A 24146-nucleotide genomic window follows, 5' to 3' on the forward strand; every position below is an offset into this window, starting at 1 on the left:
GTCGCCTTGTATGAGGAGTAGGGTATACCATTTCAGATGGAGACATTCTTGAACAGTGTAGCACACGCTTGGGGGCCCAGTGGCTCGGAGGTCGGCGAGTTGAGCTGGTCCAGCCGAGATCCCGGGTTCGGATCCATACAGTCACCTGTGATTAATCCGGGATCTCAAATGGAGCGAGTCGATGGCCGTAGCCCGGCCACCAATGATTGCACACACAAAAGCCATCACATTAAAACGTGGTTCCGCGCTACAGGTGAATTGAAGCTTGTGAGAGTTTTCAAAAATGTCGGTTTAATTGTCACGTGGCAAACCATACGCGCAGTGGCAGAGCCGGCGAGAACGCGATGTCCCCCTGGTCTGTGGAACAGAGGTCCCTTGAAAGCGTTCCCAGAGGTAGCTCTGCAACATACACTTCCTTCGGGCCGTTCTCTTAACGCGGAGGGTTGCAAATCATCTGTGAAAGATCCGAACGGGGACTTTGTCTAACGATGTGGCACGATTGGGGAAATAACGAGAGCGCAAGTGGGCGGGTGGGGGGTGGTGGGGGGTAGAAACAGTTTTGTTCGTTTAGCCGCGCGAGTCGCGGGAAACATTGCACCGTCCAAGAGGTTTGCGTGCTAAAAGTTGCGACTGGAACAAGACGCTTTGTGTGGGCTGCTCATTAAAACGGTACATATGTCGGCAAAATGAAGCGCCTTTAAAAATACAGCTCGTTTGATATCCCTCGGATCGTTTCGCCAGTATGTGCACTATTAGCATCCTTCATCAAGCAGGCCAGCTGTTAGCAGTAAGTTAAGATCATTATTCCACCCCCCCCCCCGCGTTTCTCCTGCATCGCTGGCTGATGCGTTCCGTGCCGAGCGCAATTGCCCGGGGGTGGCTATCGTAATGAGACCTTCTAATTGACAGCCCCATCCCCACCGATGTATGTAGCGGCTGCGCTGGCGTTCGTCTGCGTGCCCTTCAGCTCTATGGCACCGGGCACCGATGCCGCTCTGTCCGTAGCGGGAGGGTGGGCCGCTAAGCGAGATGTTGGGGAGGGTACGAGACGGGTTGACAGAACGGGAAGCGATGAGCGACCTTGATGAAACTATCGGCTCCCACCCAAACCACCACCGCACCGCGAGCGGTCACCTTGAAGTCAAACTCACACTCGGTCCATTGATGTTCCAAGGTTTCAATCCCAGCCCAGAAGAACTCTTTGTCCCACTCCTCAAACAACTTGTTCAGGGCCGGCACGCCACTCTTCATTGTCACTAGAAAATTGCTTTTCTCCCGGGGCGATGATTTAGCTGTGGATACACGCGGAAAGCGCCGGGAGCTTTGTTGGTGTGCTGAGTACCTTCTTAGTTTCGCTCCAGATTTCGCTGAATTCCCCCGAAACATTCCTCAAGCGATTTAAGTTCATAATATCTGCGGGTGTTATTTTTTGTTCAGTTCAACGATTCCAAGATTATATCAAACACACAAATTGTAATCGCTATGAAATCTTTCTAACAAATGCTTCTCCCCCCCCCCCCACAACTATCTTGCGAATCGTGTTGTCCGTTGCGACGAGTGACAAATTAGCTTTCAGAACTCTCGCAGTGAGCAGTGCACCATCCTGTCTCAGATAACGTCCTGGGGAGGATGCAGTCACCAATTTACTTCTGAAGTCACTTCGATATTCTCACCAGGGCCACACCTTTTATACGTCACGTAGCAATCAAGTCAAACGTTTAATTATCACCACTTGCGTAATCCCAATGAATTTAAAAAAATCGATTGTTTAATATAATCGGTATTTTTGCTGGCACTCATTGAAACAGTTGACACGATGGTGCAAGCTTCATGACCCCTTCCCCCCCAAGCCTCTTGTCCACCCATCAGTACTCAATGTGTATGGTGGGGTAAAGTGTGGGTAACACAACCTTATCCAAGACGTCTGACCAGCGTGGAGGAGCAGGCCAAATGTCACGTGAGACAAACTATCCTTAGGGCGCCCCCTAGCTGAGGCCCTTCCACCAGCAGTGACGTGACCAAGTAATTGCGGGGCTGCCCCTTTAAAATTGCAGCCCAGGGTCCCAGCGCGCCAGCTCAGCGCTCTGACGTGGCATCAGATCTCCGAGTCACTGCGGCCACCACCAAATGTCACTTCAGACCGCACCGTTCACCCCGCGTCGCCGGGCCACTTCTATACCTTCGTCAGGCGCAGGGGTTTTCGATCAGCCCCTCCCCAGCGCGTGCGAGCGCGCGCGAGTTCTCTGGATGCAGCCGCTATTCTCAGCCTCCCGTGATGAAGCGGTGTGTGGTGGTTATGTAACACGGCAACCGCTATCAGATCTTAATTCTTTCAGCACTCTGTGGCCTGTGGATTCGAACCCTGCCCCTCCCCCCCTTGCTCAACCCCAGTACACATGCAAACGTTGGGGCGACGTTGGGGCAACGTCAGATGCCGTCGGCCGAAAGTTGGTCCAATGTTGCCCTACGTTTGAATGTTTATTGGGTTCGGGCGGGGCACGGGCACGCGAAACGGGGGATCGATAACGAGCATCCCGTGAAACAAACTAATTTTTTTTTAAATCGCAGCAATTTGCTTCGTCGCCATTGGCTGAATGTGTGGCATTGCCGGGTGCGGTAGCGTAGCGGTTAGCGCGCTGCTCTGCGAACCTGGAGAGTTCGATTCCCGCTCACGGCTAACACCAGATTATCTGAACCGGTCCTGGTGTGGTGTGTAGACCAATAGGGAGGCACTTGCCCCAACAATGTATCTGACTATATGGGGGAGCTTGATCTTTGTGTGTCATCATCGTCGTCGTCGTCAGCCATAATCTATCATCTGCTGGATGAAAAAGGCCTCTCCAAGCCAAGAGATCAATTATCCCATTTTTGTCTTTAAGTGTTGTCAGCGAGCACCTATTCAGTGATGCACAACACATCATACTTTAACTAGTGGTATATTTAACGAATTGTGGGTTTAATTGTGTTCATAGTACGCAATGGATGGTGATAATTATTCAAGCAGAATAAAGGTTTGGCGAAAAATGATTCTAGTAATAAACAATATTCACCATTGAAAACCGCCCTTAAGATGAAGATTCAAACATCCTACATAAGTTCAATGTATTTGCATTAAGCACGGCTGCTGAGCAAGGGCCTGAAGGCCCAACATGCTAAACGGTCAGCAACAAACAGCACCGTTGACGTTGTAATGGATACGTTCTTTGAATTACGCAACGGTTGTAGTGACTTTGAGCGGTGGGGCAGTGGGAGGGCATTCTGAAGCCCAGCGGAGTCAGGGAAGTGGGAGAACGAGAAGTGTGGTGACCTGCAGTGCGGTGAGTGGGTGAGTGAGTGGGTGAGTGAGTGAGTGGGTGGGTGAGTGAGTGGGTGGGTGAGTGAGTGAGTGGGTGAATGAGTGGGTGGGTGAGTGAGTGAGTGGGTGAATGAGTGGGTGAGTGAGTGGGTGAGTGAGTGGGTGGTGGGTGAGTGGGTGGGTGAGTGGGTGAGGGAGTGAGTGAGTGGATGGGTGGGTGAGTGAGTGAGTGAGTGAGTGGGTGAGTGAGTGGGTGAATGAGTGAGTGAGTGGGTGAATGAGTGAGTGAGTGAGTGGGTGAGTGAGAGAATGAGTGAGTGAGTGGGTGAGTGAGTGGGTGGTGGGTGAGTGGGTGGGTGAGTGAGTGGGTGAGTGAGTGATTGAGTGGGTGAGTGAGTGAGTGAGTGGGTGGGTGGGTGAGTGAGTGAGTGAGTGAGTGGGTGAGTGAGTGGGTGTGTGAGTGAATGAGTGAGTTGTCGTGACCTGCAGTGCGGTGAGTGGGTGAATGAGTGAATGAGTGTGCTGTTGTGATCAGAAGTGCGGTGAGTGTGTAGATGAGTGAGTTAGTGATTGAGTGAGTGTGTTGTTGTCACCTGCAGTGAGGTGACTGCGTGGGTGAGTGAATGAGTGAGCGAGTGTGCTGTTGTGATCTGGAGTGTGGATGGGACGAATCAGTCTGACAGAGTCCTCGACAGAGGTGGACGTTTCAACGAGCAAAGTTCACGGGTACAGTAACCATAGCGATAGTAGAGCGAAAAGGAGGCGACTGACGGTTGAATAATTACGAATAGCATTTTGTATCCGTACAAAGTTGACCAATTTCCCCCAACTCTCACTCGACACACTTTGTATCCGACCGTATCTTTCTATCTATCCGTGCTGCTCTTTCAAGGAAGCGCTCATCCTCGTAAGCAAACAAAAAATACGTCTCCGTTTATGTTGCAGACCTTTAACAATTTTGTCCTTTTAGCGTCTCGTGGGTCAGCCACCACGCCCCGCCCCACAAGAAAGTCTGGTTCCAGCCGGGCCGCGCTGCCCTTTGTTTGACGGCGTCATGCTGCGTGGTGGCGGAAGGGGGTGGGAGGGGCTTGAGAGTCAGGTCAAACTTGTTCCAACGCCACAACTCCGCATCGCATCATCACCACCAACTCACTAATCTCACAATTGACGTGTTTTTTTTATTTAACCAGGTAAGGCCCATTGAGCTATACGGTATAGCTGTTTTCCAGAAGCGACCTGACCACAAATGATAGCGCAACGAAGAGGCTTATCACGTGACACATCTATAGCAGCCAATTATTCTAAGCACATGTTGACTCTTTATGTGGAAGGAAAAAAACCGGAGTACCCAGAGAAAAATCCACGCGACCACGAGGAGAGCGACACGCAAACTCCACATACACAGCAGGCGCCAGGGTCGTGACCGAACCCACGACCTCCTGCATACCGGGCGAGGTAGTTAACATGTCACCATAGCGAGAAAGAGACACGCAAACTCCACATACACAGCAGGCGTCAGGGTCAGGATCGAACCCACGACCTCCTGCATACCTGGCGAGGGAGCTAACATCTCACCACAGCGAGAGAGAGAGACACGCAAACTCCAAATACACAGCAGGCGTCAGGGTCAGGATCGAACCCACGACCTCCTGCATACCGGGCGAGGGAATTAACATCTCACCATAGCGAGAGAGAGAGACACGCAAACTCCAAATACACAGCAGGCGTCAGGGTCAGGATCGAACCCACGACCTCCTGCATACCGGGCGAGGGAATTAACATCTCACCATAGCGAGAGAGAGAGACACGCAAACTCCAAATACACAGCAGGCGTCAGGGTCAGGATCGAACCCACGACCTCCTGCATACCGGGCGAGGGAATTAACATCTCACCATAGCGAGAGAGAGAGACACGCAAACTCCAAATACACAGCAGGCGTCAGGGTCAGGATCGAACCCACGACCTCCTGCATACCGGGCGAGGGAATTAACATCTCACCATAGCGAGAGAGAGAGACACGCAAACTCCAAATACACAGCAGGCGTCAGGGTCAGGATCGAACCCACGACCTCCTGCATACCGGGCGAGGGAATTAACAACATCGTCACCACCGTGGCGACAGGCGGAGGCGTCACGGCCCCAATGATGACGCGTCCCGGACGGAGCGCGTATTCGCGTGATGTCACCGCGACCCTCAAACTTTGTGAAAAGTCAGAGGCGTCGGGCGACATTTGCATAGCAGACGAATCGGACGGCTTGTCTCGGTCACTGGATTTCCAGTCTATAAGTGGAGAACATTTCTATTTGCATCCCTACGTGGCCGTTACAGCCACAGTCCCCCTTGTCCATCCGCTGCGGGGCCAGGGGCGCGGGCACCATTTGACCATACTTCACCACGCTGGTCAGTGCGTGTTAGTGAAGGCACGCCTCGGCACAGGGGAAGTCCATAAATGACGTCACGCACCTAGGGGGGGAGGGGGGGTCAGACATTTGTGATGATGTGTGACGAGGGGGGGGGGGGGGTTGAGAATGTGACGTCACATCAAAATGCGCAACTTTAAATAAATCTAGACAACACGTTCTACTTAATGAAATAGACTTTTTAATAAATGTTTTCTCCTACGATATCAGAGTGCAACGCCACATTAAATACGCACGACAATGACAATAGTTTAAAGCGATTTGAACCATGTTTTATTTTCAAAATGGAAATATTGTTTGGGGGGGGGGGGCAGAGCTTTGTGACGTCATATTTGAGGGGGGGGTCTGACTTTTTGTGACGCCGTATGACGAGGGGGGTGGGGGGGGTCAAACATCGTCCAAAATCGCGTGACGTCATTTATGGACGGCCCCACAGACATTGGGAGTGTAGATGTGTCTCGGGAAACAATGACGTCAGCTCCTATGGTAGGGACCCGCATATTACGAGTGATAACAATTCAATCCCACTCCTAATAATGCGATCAATTCATAATACAGCCGATTAGTAAGCGTTGTCATGTAAATAGAACATGCCGATTCGTTTACGTGACAAGCCTTACTAGTTGGCTGTGTCGGGTGGTGGCGGGTTTAACGACACGTTTATATTTGCCCCTAACGTGTTAATTCGATCAATTGTTGCAATTCATGGTCGCGACTTCTATTTAAGTACAGTCGTCAACTCTTTTGTTTGATGATTTGAGTTAATGACAGCGCCTGAAGTGTCTGCGGGGGTGACATGAACCAAATCCACACAACGTACATGAATGGAAACACAATGAACATTCACCGATTATCTTATTGGTTCTTTCGGTAAAGTCACGTAGAAGAGAAATAATAAAATAAGCAAAAATAAAACATAATAAAATAAAATCCTCACGACGTTTCGGCCACAACACAAGCAGCCGTCCTCAGGTGAAGACACAGAGCTGTCGGAAAGACAGCGCTCCAATGAACACTGCTAAGCTTGGCAGCGTATTTTAATCTGGGGTGGGAGGAGAAGAGCGCCTTGACAAAGGAGTTTACATATCAACATAAGAATTTAGCATTGAATAAGCTGTGTTAATGTGAGAGAAAAATTCACCATATCAACATAACAATTTAGCATTGAATAAGCTGTGTTAATGTGAGAGAAAAATTCACCATATCAACATAAGAATTTAGCATTGAATAAGCTGTGTTAATGTGAGAGAAAAATTCACCATATCAACAGAAGAATTTAGCATTGAATAAGCTGTGTTAATGTGAGAGAAAAAATCACCATATCAACAGAAGAATTTAGCATTGAATAAGCTGTGTTAATGTGAGAGAAAATTTCACCATATCAACAGAAGAATTTAGCATTGAATAAGCTGTGTTAATGTGAGAGAAAATTTCACCATATCAACAGAAGAATTTAGCATTGAATAAGCTGTGTTAATGTGAGAGAAAATTTCACCATATCAACAGATGAATTTAGCATTGAATAAGCTGTGTTAATGTTAGATAAAACTCCACCATATCAACAGAAGAATTTAGCATTGAATAAGCTGTGTTAATGTGAGAGAAAAATTCACCATATCAACAGAAGAATTTAGCATTGAATAAGCTGTGTTAATGTTAGATAAAACTCCACCATATCAACAGAAGAATTTAGCATTGAATAAGCTGTGTTAATGTTAGATAAAACTCCACCATATCAACAGAAGAATTTAGCATTGAATAAGCCGTGTTAATGTGAGAGAAAAATCCACCGATCAATCAATGCGTCCCGGACGTTCGAGTGGACGACGACTGCATCGTAAGCCACGGGGTCAGAATCCAGGGCGCGAATGCAGGCCCCAAAAAAGACGAAAACAACAAAACGATGGCTGTCTGCGCCACCCGTCTGGCTGACGGCCACTGATGTTGGCCGAGATTATTATTATCATCATCATCCACGCTCCTGTTGGGCGAAGTGAAGTCACCCGTTCCTCGGTTTCTCAATCATCGCCACCCGCGCCTCGTACTGCAACGATCGGCAATAGTGAGGTCGCCTCTCTTGCGCAATGGGAAATTATTGCGCAATCTTTGGCGGAGACGACTTTTAAACAACTTTTATTGCCGCCAGCAGCAACGGCACTGGATGCGATTCCGATATGAAATACACAAAGTCACCAGAAAACAAACAGACGCTATAAATCCACGCGCCGTGGCGCTAAATGCAGCGCGCACAACACGAAAGAGAAGTCACGTGGTGAGAGAGAGCCCAGCGAAATTCATTTTTTTTAAAAACCCGGACGACTTTGCCGCAGCGTCTCGAGAAGAATCTCCTTCATAATTATTGTAGCCCGCGAGGTGGGCAGACGGCGGTGCGAAGAAATGGATTCTTGAATCCATCTGTGGTGGAGATTTGCGTGTAAACCCGCTCGTGCACGTGCGTTGGATCGGTGGAGACATCCCGACGCAGGGGACACACCACCAGAGGGATACGAATCTTACGACTCGGTTTAGAATTTTGCACGTGCAAATAAATGCACAGGCGTTATTAAGCGAAGAGCCTCTCGTAATTTAAATGTTGAATTACCCCGTTCAATGTTTGTCTACTTGAGATTGAATGCACGCATTAAAAAGCACAGCTTTTATGGGTACACATAAGCGCGTTCAACCGACAACTCTCTTGTGTAAATAACTAGCACGACTCTATTATTAGCACCAAAAAAGTGTTGTCAGCCGCACTGAAGCAAACGCAGCGCGGTTCGCACTGCGTTACGACACGCTGAACTTCATTCGAACCGTGCGTAGCCCACCGTGCTCATCGGAGGTGCGAAAGTTTCGGGCCGTCTTCTCGGACCCCCCCCCCACCCCCCCGGTCGCTCTGCCCTGACGCGACACCCTCCTAGACGCACACATTTGCTGTCCTGGCCAAAAAAAAAATCTGTTGCATTGCTCGTGGAGTTGACCTTCACGTCTTGTCTGTTGCAGCCTTGCAGACATCAACGGAACCCGTTGCCGCAGGGCAAAAGCCGTCGTCTTGTTCTCTACTTGTGGCTGCCATTCCGCAGTTAGTCAGTCTCACCCCAACAGCCGCTGGTGTTTTTTTAGAGAAGGCGCAATGTGGATTTTTTTTTGACAATTCAATTTTAGAAATGGGGGGTGGGGGGGGGGAGCGGTGGCGCAGTGGTTAACGCACTGCACCGTGCACCCGAGTTCAATTCGCGGCCAATATCAACGGCGTGTGATATCCGACCTGGCCCTCTGGCTGGCTCATCCGCTGAACGGTGCCTGGATGGGTGAGCACCGTGCATAACAGGTGTTATAGGCTGTCGCTGGGGCTACAGCGCGGTCAACAATGGGCAATGCTTCTATGCCGCCAGCATCTACTCTCGCTCTCTCTCCTTCACCCCCCCCAGCCCCCTATTGACCGGTGTCGTGAAGCAGTCAAACAAATCCATCCCCGCCACTGATGCAGCGTGGAGGAGGGGCACTCATCCAGCAGTGGATTGACAAAGTGTCCGTAAACGATTACCATTCTTTCGAAATTAACGTTAGCCTAGTTAAAAATAATGGTGGGGTCGTTTGGGGGGGGATGTGGGGGGGGGGGGGCTTGGCAGAGTTATTTTTTGCTCTGGACCCGCGAATTCCCTTCGCGAAAGAAAGAAAACACACACAAACACACATGGGGGCAGCGTGCGCACTTAAGATGTTGCCCTTTAAACTGCGAACGTCTGCGGCTGCTGCTGCTGCCCTCGCTGCAGACGTCGACGGGAGCCCCGTGACGACGCGACACCCCGTGACACCGCCGCACATTCACGACGAACCACCCCCCCCCCCCCCCCGTTAAAGTTCACCAGCGTGAATTCACGGCCGATTGAGCAATTGACGCAATGAGTCTCGTCGCGTGTTTACTTTAAAGGGGGGGAAGAGAGAGAGAGAGAGGCGAGAGAGAGCGGCATGGGGGGGGGGGGATAAATAAATAGCAGCCGGCTGGATTGCTCTCTCGAGGCGAAGAATGTCGATAAACAACAGCGGCTGCTCGAAATGTTGATGGGTAAATTGAGGTGGCGGTAAGCGCGAGAAGCGGCGCTTGCAGAGACGTGCGGCCCTGTGGTCACAAATGAAGCCAGCAAACCTGAGTTCAATTCCCTGCCACGGCTGCAACCGATTCCATCACATTTCCACCCCCCCCTCCGCAACTTCCCACTCTGCCCCCACCGCTTCATCAACTCAACCCGACCAGCGTGGTGAAGTATGGTCGAGCAAGTGCCCCGTGCTTGATGCAGCGTGGGTAGGAATTTTCGCCAAGCAGCTGGTGAACAATTAGCCCGTGGGCCGGAGCTGAAATCGGTGCCGCTTAGTGTGGCACAACGTTAACTGTGACCATTCATTTCACACGGCGAATTCGAGTTCATCCTTTTACAACTCCACACATCTTCTTGGTTCTTTCGGTAAAGTCACGTAGAAGCGAAATAATAAAATAATAAAAATAAAACATAATAAAAGAATTCTCACGACGTTTCGGCCACAACGCAAGCAGCCGTCCTCAGGTGAAGAACAGGTCTGTCGGAAAGACAGCGTCTTCACCTGATGACGGCTGCTTGCGTTGTGGCCGAAACGTCGTGAGAATTATTTTATTATGTTTAATTTTTATTATTTTATTATTTCCCTTCTACGTGACTTTACCGAAAAAACCAAGAAGATAAATCCCTGCAGTCACGAAAGCTTTAAATCGAAACTCCATACATGTCAAACGGTAATCAAATAATTAACCGTTATTGGCCAAGTATTGAAATTGTAACGGGGTGTTTTATTTCTCTCTGTGCCCTCCTTTGGCTGCTGCTCCATAGTTAGTCTCACCCCAGAAGCAGTGGCGGTTTTGTATGGGAATGAGTAATTAATGGGAATGTGCCATTAATGGGAATGTGTAATGTATGGGAATATTCATTATTTGGGAATGAGTAATGGATGGGATGTGTAGTGAATGCAACTGCACGGAGGATTCACAATGCAAGGACAATTTAGGAGGACCTTGTAACGTTGGTAAGGTGGTTCACCTTACCAACATGACACTATGAACCGGCCGCCTGAGCTATATTCCTGGCTGTGGTGACATCAGTGGTGGGTGACCGCTGCCATGCCTACATCACCAACCTACACTGACCAGCGTACAGCGAAGTGTGGTCAAACAATCCCCCGACTGACATGGCGTGGGTAAGCCCACATTCAGCAGCGATTGAATGTATTTTTTCACGCACATGTATATGCAATGTTGAATTACGTGCGTATTGTTCTGCAGTTGAACGATTACATCCAGTCTCCCCGTCAAGATTCATTGGGCACAGCGTGTGCTGGCTCTCATGACTTTGCGCATTCCCTTCCCAATTTAGAATTGTGAGAGGGTTATTGGTTGTTCACGCGCGCAGTCTATTTTCACATCCGTGATTTCGTCAAAAGCCTCGTGTCGTCTCATATCGGTGGGCGGCACAGATTTACGTGCAACAAGGCGCTGTGAAGGTTTCTATTGCATCACGATGCGATGTATGTATGCCTGTACTGTATGTTGAACTTCTTTCGCACCGTGCGTGGCCAACCGTGCCAATCGGAGGTGCGGGGGAAAGACAACGAATTAAACACCAAAAGCCTTTCTAAAGAAATTGGTTTAAATCTTGATGATTTAAAAGTGTGATTAGCTCCAATGGCTTTCTAATATCGGCAGGAAGAGCGTTTCAGATGGCCACAGGAGCGCATCTGAAAGTGCGCGATGCGGTCACCGTCTTCTGTGACGACGACAATGATGATGAAGTTGAATGACTGAAAGCTGATGTTTGGGTGACTATGAACGATTGTGATCGAACAACTTTGATCATAAATGATTGAATGATGACGACGGCAGCGATGATGGGACCGAATGATGATGATGACTATGGTGATCACTGACCATACTGAAAGTGAATAATTATTATGATTTGATGATGATGATGATGATGACATTGATGAGGACGACGAGGACCACGACGACGATGACGAATGTCCGCCGCCTCTCTCACGTCCGCAGGATTCGCAGGAGGGCGATCGCCTCCCCGCTCGCTCCTCGGCCGCCCTCTCTCCCCCCGAGGCCCGAGTGGCCGTGAACGCGGCGGCACAGAAGCGGCAGCTCCTCAACCGAGAACTTGGAACCTTCAACTCATCCTCCTCCTCCTCGGTCTTCTCGTCGGCAGCCCATCCATCGCACCTCTTCGACAACGAAGCAGTGGCGGCGGCGGCGGCTGCAATGTCACGCAACCACGCAACCTCCTCGACCACCACCACAACAACCACCACCACCGCCTCCGTTCTCAACCACGCGGCGTTCAGACCTCACGGCTCTCCGCGGTCATCATCGTCGTCGTCGTCACCGCCTCCACCGTCACCGCCGTCGCACCGGGTCGGCCCCGACTTCCCGCGGGACCCTCGCCTCGACCTCTCCGCCCTGCCGGAGGCGGCGGCTCAGGCGCAGGCGGCGCGCAGGGCGCAGATCGCTCAGCTGTGCGCGCGCTACGGCGTCGGCGGCAGCGCGGGTAGCGGCACGGTGGCCCCCGTGTCTCCGCGCCAGGTGTCGCGCCTCTACGTGGAGGACCGCTACCGCCTGCTCTACTGCGAGGTGCCCAAGGTGGGCTGCACCAACTGGAAGCGGTTGCTCATGGTGCTGAGCGGAGCGGCGCGCAGGGCCGGGGAGGTGGCGCACGACGCGGCGCACTACGCCAACGGGCTGCGGAGGCTCGACAGCTTCGGGCGCGCCGAGATGGAGCGGCGGCTCGCAACTTACACCAAGGTGGGTGGGGGGCGGCGCTCGTGGGGGGGAGGAGGGCAGGAGAAGCGGACGTCGGTCGCGACGAGGCTGTCCGTCTCTCGTGCTGAGATTCTGGAAAGTGACGATTTAATGTTTTCTAATAGGGTTTTACCCGTTTTTCTGGCAACAAAACTGACACCTTTTGCAAGGAATCATGCTTACATTAACCACAATACTTGCAGTCAAATGCAAACAAAAAACAATACTCTGATAATTTATGCATTGTCTTTGAAACTGATTTCAAACTGATTTCAAAGACAATGCATAAATTATCAGAGTATTGTTTTTTGTTTGCATTTGACTGCAAGTATTGTGGTTAATGTGAGCATGGTTCCTTGCAAAAGGTGTCAGTTTTGTTGCCAGAAAAAAGGGGAAACCCCTATTAGTATATTTTGGTACTGGCAAAGGAGGTCCCATGATCAATGTTTTCTGTTTATTTGACCAGGTAAGGCCCACTTAGCTGTGTGGCTCTTTTTCAGGAGCGACCTGGCTCTCACAAATAATAGCTCAACGAAGTGGCTCATCGCCTGGACATTTTTTGGCAGCCGAATAATCTAAACGCGTGATGTTGATTCTAAATGTTGAGGAGAGAAACTGGAGGACCAGGAGAAGAAAATCCACTTGACCACGGAGAGAGAGACACGCAAACTCCAAAAATGCAGTTTAACACGTAGGCTTTCGCGACCAATATGACCCAAAAAAAACCTCTATTATGGTCCAGATGTGCAGGCGTCAGGGTCGGGATCGAACCCACGACCTCCTGCATACCAGGTGAGGGAGCTAACATTTCCTAGCCACCGCGGCGCATTTCATTGAGAACGGAACGCAAAAATCTGACAGATTGTATGCGGGGGCCAGTAACTCACTATTTCAAGAGCCGCAAACGCACTGCGTGGCGAACACGAGAAAGGCGGCCCTTACTAAACGACGTCACTTAGCGGTCCTTAAAGAGCCGCACGGCGGGTTCGGAGCCGGGGGTTTGTCGACCCCTGGTCTGGACCTTAGCAACATCCCACACCGGCCAACGAATTGTTTGTTGAGTTACTCACTTCCACGGATACGAACTTATGGTGATGCTGCTGATGCTGCAGCTGCGTTGGCAGCGGTGTGTGCACAAGCACCATTCACATTAAACAACAAAAAAGCTCAAGACGTCCGTCAATAAGACTGTGTGGCCTTAACGTTATAAATATATTATAGGCAATGACCCTTCTTCGAAGCATGTAGAGAGGCCAGATAGAATGGATAATAAGAGTTGGATAACCACATATGAAGTAAATGTGATTGTTGTCGAAGGTGTAATGGCGATTATCTTATTGATCAGCGTTATCGTTGTTGATGCCCTGAATTGTCAATTCATCTCTTGCTGCCGCCGCTGCTGATGTTGCATCTGCTGCTTCTGGCTCTGCTACTGCTCCTTCTATTTGCCTCTCCTACTGCCGCTTCCACTCCTCCTGGCTCTCCTGCTGCTGCTGATGTTGCATCTGCTGCTTCTGGCTCTGCTACTGCTCCTTCTATTGGCGTCTCCTACTGCCGCTTCCACTCCTCCTGGCTCTCCTGCTGCTGCTGATGTTGCATCTGCTGCTTCTGGCTCTGCTACTGCTCCTTCTATTTGCATATCCTACTTCTGCTTCCACTCCTCCTGGCTCTCCTGCTGCTGCTGATGTTGCATCTGCTGCTTCTGGCTCTGCTACTGCTCCTTCTATTGGCGTCTCCTACTGCCGCTTCCACTCCTCCTGGCTCTCCTGCTGCTGCTGATGTTGCATCTGCTGCTTCTGGCTCTGCTACTGCTCCTTCTATTTGCATATCCTACTTCTGCTTCCACTCCTCCTGGCTCTCCTGCTGCTGCTGATGTTGCATCTGCTGCTTCTGGCTCTGCTACTGCTCCTTCTATTGGCGTCTCCTACTGCCGCTTCCACTCCTCCTGGCTCTCCTGCTGCTGCTGATGTTGCATCTGCTGCTTCTGGCTCTGCTACTGCTCCTTCTATTTGCATATCCTACTTCTGCTTCCACTCCTCCTGGCTCTCTTGCTGCTGATGTCGCTTCCGCCGCTTCTGGCTCCGCCGCTGCCGCTTCTCCGCGGCAGGTCCTCTTCGTGCGCGAGCCGCTGGAGCGCCTCGTCTCCGCCTTCCGCGACAAACTCGAGCGCCCCAACCCTTACTACCAGCCGCTGTTCGGCCGCGCCATCCTCGCCCGCTACCGCGCCAACGCGAGCCGCGAGGCCCTGCGCTCGGGCGAGGGCGTGACCTTCCGCGAGTTCCTGCGCTACCTGCTGGACCCGCGGCGCCCCCTCGGCATGGACATCCACTGGGAGGCGGCGACGCGCCTCTGCCACCCGTGCGCCATCTCCTACGACTTCGTGGGCAAGTTCGAGGAGCTGGAGGGGGACGCCAACGACCTCCTCCGGGCCGTCGGCGTGCCGGACGACGTCACGTTCCCCGGGGAAGGCGAGGCGCGGGCGGCGCAGGTGCCGGCCGAAGCCGAAGAGGCCGCGGCGTTTCCCCAGACGCCTCCGTCGGGGGAACGCGCGGGCACGGGCGAGCGTGCCGACCGGGACGAGGAACCCGGGAGGGGTTCGACCGCCGGAGACGGAAACGGGACGGCGACGGTGGCCGCGGGCGAGGACGGCCGGGCGACGGGACGCAGATACCTGTCGGCGCTGTCGAGGCGGGAGAGGCAACGCGCCTACGACTTTTACTACCTGGATTACATCATGTTCAACTACTCCAAGCCGTTCGGCGACATTTACTAGCCCGCGTGGCCTCGCAAGCCGTGCGGCAGGCATTTACGCGTCGGGGAAGCAGCGACGAGCGCACAGCGGTGGCGGTGACAATTGCGGTTCGGATTTAAGGAGCATTATTGTGGATCTGTATTTAACCGGGATTTCCAAAACACAACAACAACAACTCTCGAGATTCACGTCTTCTTACCAAGAAGGCGGCAGTGGGACATCAGTTCCGCATGAACGCAACCGCATGTCAAGAGGCTGTACAAAAATATTATATATACTGTGTATATATATATGAGAACGGGTAGTGAGTCACAGGCAGAAGAGCCAAGCAAGGACTTGAGCCTGGACTTGGAACAGAGGCAGAGGTCGACAGCATGGATTGCTGGGAGGAAGTTTTCGGGCAGGGGGGGGGGTCCGTGAGGGGGGGGGGTGCAGCACAGGAGAAGAAGCGACCGCCCCGCTGACGTTGACTACAGCCGCCAGTGGATGTACACGTGGCTTGTACGACGAAGGTTGACTGGGAGTAGGCGTCAAAATGTGAATCGTTCAACTACGCACTCAGTGTACGTGCGACGCATTCGATTGCACATTATTTACGAATCTAAAAAGATATCAGGTGTGCTTTAACCCCAACCGGACCGCCTACTGCGGTAAATCTGGTTCGGGGGTTGGGTATCGTCGTCAAAATATAGGCCACCGATGCAAATAGTGCACACCGAGAGAGGAGATATCCCACCACTCAGAAGGTTTAACGATAGACCTCATGCACGGTTCATTTACACACACACACGTGTCACACAGACACACACACACACATATACACACTGTGTACAGAGTCTGTGCTTGCGGTGGATTACAAGACTAGCGTCATTGAGTTTTATTGGTTCGAGTCGTTTCTTTATTTCCAGTGTTCCATATAAGTGCCATTTAAATTAACGTGCGCTAGGGAGATGACGATTGATGCTCCCGATGAAGATGATGATGACAAATGATGATGATGATCATGATCATCATGACGATGACCTCTGTTTGTCGCGATGATGACCTTTGCTGTTCTCGATGATGATGATGATGATGATCATGAGTCTGGATATTGACATTTGCTTTTCATTGTGATGATGACCATCATCATGGTAACAAAGATTATATTTGCCACTCATGATGATCATGATGACAGTGATGAACTTGATGATGATGATGATTAATGGTCTTAATGATCGTTATTATGAGGCTCTTGGCTGCTCATGGTGATAATGATCATCATGTTATCACGATTCTCCTATTCACGATGTTGGGTTTTTTTTCTGAGTGATGATTACACCTGTGATACTGCAGTTGCATTCATTAAAGCGCTTATACCTGACAGCCACACACACATCTCTTGTTGACTTAACAGGCAATTGTTAACAGTGTAACGTGGCTCGTGTGTAGCCTATAGAAGCAATCCCATGATCAAACAGGGCCGCCCAGATAATCTCACACAATACGGCCTGGGAGACATCTCCAATCGCACGACACAACACCGCCGGGCACCTCCATCACCCCCATCACCCCCATCACCCCCATCACCCGAAAATAACTCGTGCGCAAGAATGGACAGCTGTTTTTAACTGGTGTCACTCTTCAAGGTCATATGCATATGTAGAGGTGTCTGTCTTCTTGGGTTCAAAGTACATTTACCGGGCATTATGATTGCAGTAAAATCATAAGACAACCGAGCCATGCTTGCAGTGGTTAGCGCTCACCGCAATGCACCTGGAAACCCGAGTTTGAATCCAGGCCACGGTTCCGTAAGCGAATTACACACGAACCGGTTTACTCGTGTGGTTCATCAGCAGGGTCAGGCGTGTTAAACGCATACTGATGGTTACCCACAATTGGTGACATCACTCCATCTCCACAATGGAAATCATGGTAAATCGACCTCGTAGATTTTCCACCGTGAGGTGGTCAGTGGCGTGGACAGGGGAGGGGGGGTTCGAAAATATTTTCCATAGCTCAGCCCCAGACATCTCCGGCTGAAATAAATAAGGCCCTGGTTTCGCCCCATATGAATTGTATTGGGAGTGCACAATTAAAAAAACTATATATACGGCACCAGCTCTTAACGGATCACAGACCCACACACTGGTGGAGTGTGTGTGTGACAAGACCTGGTTTGCAAACGTTGCGTTCAGCCCGCCCGTCTTGTTTAATATACATAAGTTACGACAATACCATACATCATTTAAATAAAGAGATGTTACGTACGCACGGTGTGCTGATCAGTATTGTTCATGTGGGTCCGTATGTGCATGTGCTCGAGTGGAAAAACAGAGAGTTTCAAGATCATCACTCATCTCAGGTATGATCAGGTGTTTATTTAATAACGTCGGTTATTTATTACCGGTATGCCCAAATAAACCCCAAACTGTACAATACTGTACTGTAATGCCACACACGATATCATTCCATGATGCCGGTGTATGGGTATTGTTTGGTGGGTTAAAGTGGGGGTTAACATCGCTTTGATAGCTATTAGTCACATGACAATTTTTTTCTGGAGGGTCCTGCTACGTTGGCCTATTCCATTGATGAGTGCCTGGCTTCGAGTGGGAGGAAACTTGAGAGAAATCCACACAATACCAGGCGGTATTATAAAACGCTTGTGTTGCGCCCGAAACGTCGTGATTTATTTTATTTTCTACCTACGTGACTTTACCGAAAGAACCAAAGAGTATGGATTCCTGCAGTCACGAAAGCTTCAAATCAAGATAGATTGAATAATTTAATTGCTGTACTGGTCACCGTGCAGTTCAGAATATTCACTTATATGAGAATCAGAATATGTATTTATACTGGAGGAATCCGATAAGCTATGAAGCTCTTTTCACAGATGTCCAGTCGAGGCGGGTTAAAACGTTACAACAAACAATACAAAAACATGATAAAAGTGCAAAGTACAAGAAAGGTGAACAAATCACCCCAAAACACACAAATCAAACGAAATCATCCCCATCCTACCAGACAAATCCCACTGAAATATTAACTTATTTTAAAAAAAGCGACATGGCCACAAATGACAGCTCAAAAAAGTGGTTTATCATTTGGACATTAACAACAGCAAAATTATCTAAATAGTTCAAGCGCAAATACAACGCCTGATATTTTCAGGCAGTCTTACATGCAATTAAAAACCAGGCTCAAAACCTGCTTATCTCCTGAGGTCCGTTCAGATCGAACAAATCCGGGGTGACTTGGTCGTGTGCTGTTTCCATTTCGTAATAGTCTCGAGGTCCCACATTCTTGTCACGTGAGCACTACATTCTGTTTGTGAGGGCTCCTCAATAAAACGACTGAATTGCCACTAAAACGTCTCTTGTTGGAAAAGTACAGGATGCCTTCTCTTGGCTAATCTCTCGTTGTAGTTTCTGGAGGGTCAAGGACAGCTAACGAATGTCAGGGCCGACGGCTTTACCTCTAATGGAATAAATTGCGCCCATTGACTCCGACCATTCATTTGGAACAAGGTGGGATTAAAAACTTCAGCTCAAAAAAATACAACCCTGTGGCCAAACGCACATTAGGACGGCGCGGGCAACACGACACGGCGGTGGAAGTTTTGTGCGAGCGTGGGAGCCGTGATCGGAAGGTGGCTTTGCTCTGCGAGCTTTAAACTAAAAAATTTCCACAGCTCCGCCGTCTCTGAAGCGTGCGAAGTTACGATTTCTCGGGTCCGTTCCAACGTGTTATCCCCTTCTGATACGAATTTACAGATAAGTCACATTGCACGCGGTTACCGATGCGATCGGCGACTACCGCGTATTGAGCACGGATAATGTTGTTCAGTCCAGAGTGAGAGAGAGAGAGAGAAAACCCCAGGGGCAGTGCCGCAGCAGTTAGCGAATTGCGCAAATAAACCCAGCCACGTTGAGTTTGATTCCCAGCTGCCTCGGCCAATTTAGAATTACAAGTAGGGTGGACATGGATGTTTGGTGTTCGTGCTTTGTTATGACGCAGAGGCTCTCACGACGGCTTCATAATTATGCTTTGTAAACTTTAATAATAATAAATCAAATGTATAATGCGCATTCCACCATTATGATGCCAATGCGCAATGCATAAAAAGCAGGAAACAACAGAACCAGGGAAACCAACCAAAGTCAAGGGGGAAGGCTCCGTTTAAAGAAATGGGGTTTTCAAAGCTGACTTGAATCTATCTACCGACTCCGATTGCCCGATTTCAAGTGGCAAGGCGTTCCATAGTTGGATGCTTCGCTAATTAAAGCCTGATCACCAAAAGAGCGCAACCTAAACCCGGGAGTGCTGAGAATTTCCGTCGTGAGCCAAAACCAGGAGGCAAGCGATATTGGAACCTGCTCGGACCCAATTACACGGGGAGGGACTTAATACAGCAGCGGATTGACAAAGAGCTTTGAAGCATATCTTGAAAAATGTACGATTAAATATGTATATATCCCCAAATGGCTTAATTGTATTCTCAATCTAAATCCAGTGTTTGTTTGAAATCCAGCCCGGCATTTTTGTTGGTGCGTGGGCTTTTGCGATTCCCACGGTTAGGTGAGAATAAGGAGTCACTTTAGCTCCAGCACACAGATTTATGCCAAGCGATGCCATTTACAATTACTCGTGTTTGAATGCTCCCACCCACGAGGCTCTGGCTTTAACGCCCCATCGGGCAACGCATACACGCAAATTGTAATGCACGCAACATTACCAAGAAGCCTTCCTTGGCTGGTTCGGCTTGAAAAAAATAACACACCCTATCGACCTGGCCAAAAGGCGTGGCAGGCCATTCTCTACAAACACGGGTTATGCAACTCCTGTTAAGGCGTTCCAACGCAATCAATGCCAGTACATGTTCCCTTAATTATACAGCCAGTGTTTGTTGGATGACTATCCTCCCAATGCCTGTGAGGGTCGTAAGGCTTATTTAATAATACCAATAAGTACCAATTGATCCAAGATCAATATGTACTTATAATTATTATTGTATTACACTACTTGTGGGAGGAAATAGGAGCACCTGGAGAAAACCCTCGCGTGCGAAAGGGGGCAACGCTCTATCCCCGTATAGATGGATGCAGGTGGAGATTATTCCACGTGCTGAACCGGAATTCTCCTGGCTCAGCCAGCAGGTTATGGCACCTCGTCAACGCCCCCCCGTGAATGGGGGCTTCGCGAGATGTGTGCGCTCCACCACGCTTGGCCATGGCAGGTCGTTGAAGGTGGAGGGAAAGCGGTAGATGTGGAAGCATGGTTCCTTTATTAAAGACCACGGTGAAGTCACGGAATCGCTGTGAGGGCTACCGCAATGTATGCGTGTATAGTTGTACGTAGGTCGACTCAGCCTCAAATGAGTACCTGATGCGGTGTGTAGTAAATATCAACACTGGGGAGACAAAGGCGGCTCGGCGTGATGCTGGCCACCCACCCCCTCGTGTGGCGTTCTGGCCTTCATAGGTGCTCGCTAACATCACTTGCCACTACAGTCTGTTAAGGCTATACGGGGGATCTTTGTCGTATATGAACCAAAGGGAATTATTTTTAATAAAAAGGGATATAAGAGTTCGATGCAATGCTTTCGTAAAACTGAATTTCATCACAAGAAGCAGCATGCAACTGTTGCTGAAGCGGAAAGTTTTCAATCGGTGCGCATTTTCTGAGTGAATAGCCAGTTATGGACTTGCGGATCAGAGATGTGGATACTGGCAAAGGGAATATAAGAAAATATGAAATGTGCCAAACAGAAGAGTAGAGAGATGATATATTATATTCTTGGTTCTTTCGGTAAAGTGACTTTACCGAAAGAACCAAGAACATGAATCCCTGCAGTCACGAAAGCTTTAAATCAAAATTTAAAGATGATATATTCTTGGGTCTTTCGCTAAAGTCACGTAGATAGGTTCAAAGAAAATAATAAAAAAAACTACGACGTTTCGATCGCAACACAAGCAATCGTCATCAGGAGAAAAAAACGATTGCTTGTGTTGCGATCGAAACGTCGCAGTCGTTTGTTATTTTCTTTGAACCTATCTACGTGACTTTACCGCAAGACCCAGGAATATGGATTCCTGCAGTCACGAAAGCTTTAAGTCGAGATTTCATAGAGAGATGCACGGTTGGAATTAAACCGAGACAGCGGAATAGCGCCAACAGCGTTCATTTATGAAAGTGCTACATTTATAAAAGGAAACATCTCAAAGTGACCAAATGACATATCGGATCAGGAAGCAAATGCAAGTACCGAGATGTCTAGCCGACTCTCACGAGGAAAAAAGATTGTGAGATGGGGCAGAAGACGTCGCGCAAGAAGGTATGATGGCCCACGGATGGAGACCGTTCACCGAACGGCAGCCAACAGATAAATGAAATCTAGATTTGAAGTTTTCGTGACTGCAGGGATCCATACTCTTTGTTTTTTTCGGTAAAGTAATCATGATTTAATTTGTTTTCTAATTAAATCATGATTTAATTTATTTTATACCTACGTGACTTTACCGAAAGAACCAAAGAGTAACGGATAAATTGCTCCCCGAAATGACCAACCCCCCGCGGAGTAGCGGTGATGATAACGGCTCACACGCCGAAGCAAGATCGACTGCGGAGTTCAAGACCGACGAGTCGGCAGGCGATTGGATTGGACGACGATGAAAATTCCGCTGCAACAAAATTTCCCCCCTTCTTGCAAGGGAGACCTAGGATTTATTTTGATTGCTCAAAAATCTGTGCGGCTTGTTTGAACGTTGAATGTTTTTTTTCTGTTAATTGCATTAATCTCTCTCCCCCTCCCCCCCAGCTTGGCTGGCTACCTATGGTAATGCATGCCTTACAATGATACATTATTCACGGATGGAAGCGTGCTCATCCGAACAATAATTTATAGGATTCAATTATATTGGAAGGAGAGTGGAAACGTACAATTTCCAGTCTTCTGCAGTTTTTTTTTATCGCGCAATTTAGTGTTTTCATTATTGTGCTTAAAACCATATATGCAGAAAATCTCATGCGCCGTACGTAGCACGAGGTTTATAGCTCACCGTGAACGGAGTCAAGTCACCTTGCACGCGCTCTATCTCGAGCAGATCTCGGGAGCTAAGCAGGGGTTGCCAGCCTGGTTAGAACTCTTTATTGGGGGACTGCTTGGAGCTACCAGTTTGTCTGTAGGCTTGAGCTGCGAGGCAGCCAGCAGTTAGCAGCGACGGAGCTTTTTAAGAGACCCGTGCGGAGCTTTGAGCGTGGGGTTTTTCCGTGAACTCTTGCTGACCTCGATAGCAGGGGGTTGAGGCAGTGGGTGTGAGGGGCGGTTTGCGTGACCATACTTCACTACAATTGGCTCAGCGCAGGTTGGAGGAGCCGGGCGGTGGTGGCGCACGCCTGTAGCCCGGCACCGCAGAGGCGAGGGTTGGCGGAACGCGCAAATGTTTGCGAGAAACTCCCTTCCCGTGGGCGCCGCGGTAGCACGCCGTGGCTTGCTAGGAAAAGGCAATGCACTAAGTGGACTCATCGCCATCTGTTTCCACCAGTACGGTGGAGTGTATGAAATGTATGTGATGAACTTCTTTCGCACCGTACGTAGCCAGCCGCGATAGGGTGTTATCCAGGTGCGCTCCGTTTTTCCTCCCACAGGTAAACACTATTTGGCTAAAAACGCCTTGAGATAAAAAAAAAACTCAATGAAGCGGCAGGACCCTCCTGACAAAACGTGTCCTCCGACTCAGTGTGGATCCGCTTGATGAATAATCACGTAATGAACCCTGCCGGGCGAGGAGAAAAACTAACTGAAACACCAACAATGCGATTATAGTTCGCTCGAACAACCACCACCACCACCACCACCACCGCCGCTGCCACAATCACAACTTGCACAGCCAAACGACAACCACAATATCACTGCAACGACAGCCAAGGTCTAGCTTCGACACGGACAGCTCGGGGAATTGGCATCAACGTTCGGGTGGCAGGAATTTATTTGGTGATAAAGTGGTGAACCTTATGATAGTAGATTGCGCGGTTTTGACAATCTCGTCGGTTGGTGGAGGATTAATGGCAATCATGTTATCATGAATCTAGCACTTGGCCTAAACCGAAAAACAAATCAAGAAGACAGGATTGTGACTCCCGCTAGAAACGGTCACGTAAACTCGAGTACTAGATGTTATACTACCGAGTGTAACTGTAGGAAGTTGGGGCAAGTAGAGTTATAGAAACGTGAAATAAAATTTGAAGACCTTTTCGCAATAGTTCTAACAATCGGCAGCTGTATTGCTTTCTAATACATCAGTTTTATCCAATTAGCATTTTGCCACGCAGATGAACTTAGCCATTGTCACACGCGAGGAATGCAGTGAACAAACAAAGAAAACAAGAGAACCAAGACAAGTATTATCACGGGCAGTTTATGAAGGTGAAATGTGGCGAGTTAAAAAGGAGAGCAAGATGAGTGTGGAGTGCTTCCGAAAACTGTACTCGGATAGGCTGGTGGACTGCTGCTCTAACAACACGTCACGGGGTCCCTAGTGCGACGCAATTGATGTCCACGTTTGTGATGCATATGTCACCGATTAGCACACACCCATTCGGTGTCTTACAGTGCACGTGCAAGAGACGGGAGAGACAAGAAGCGTGTCTCGTCTTGCTTCCCATGGTAACTGCGAACTGTCAAGAGACACGTTGCGGCCCCTTCTACCCCACGTCACGTGCGTGACTCCCATGGCAATTTTACAGCAGCCCCAAACGCAGCAGAACAACTACCACCACCACCACAACAACAGTCGTATATGAACGATCCGAATTGAATGTTCGATCAAACAGACCAGTGTTCAAGTCCCGCAGGGGCCACTGGCAGCACCTG

At 49.5% G+C, this 24146-nt stretch overlaps 1 protein-coding gene across 1 annotated transcript in view; it reads left to right on the plus strand.

The window, feature by feature from the left end:
* Positions 1-16167, plus strand: part of CHST8 (carbohydrate sulfotransferase 8) — a 54757-nt gene extending 38590 nt beyond the window's left edge. The window contains exons 3-4 of the mRNA XM_078606902.1: positions 11788-12543; positions 14648-16167. Of these exons, the coding sequence (XP_078463028.1) occupies positions 11788-12543; positions 14648-15313 (1422 nt within the window). The 3' untranslated portion in view covers positions 15314-16167. The remainder of the gene's footprint in view (positions 1-11787; positions 12544-14647) is intronic.
* Positions 16168-24146: the final 7979 nt, after the last annotated feature.

Source organism: Lampetra planeri, chromosome 26 (assembly GCF_965212315.1).
Source record: "Lampetra planeri chromosome 26, kcLamPlan1.2.h2, whole genome shotgun sequence".
Classification (NCBI taxonomy): domain Eukaryota; kingdom Metazoa; phylum Chordata; class Hyperoartia; order Petromyzontiformes; family Petromyzontidae; genus Lampetra; species Lampetra planeri.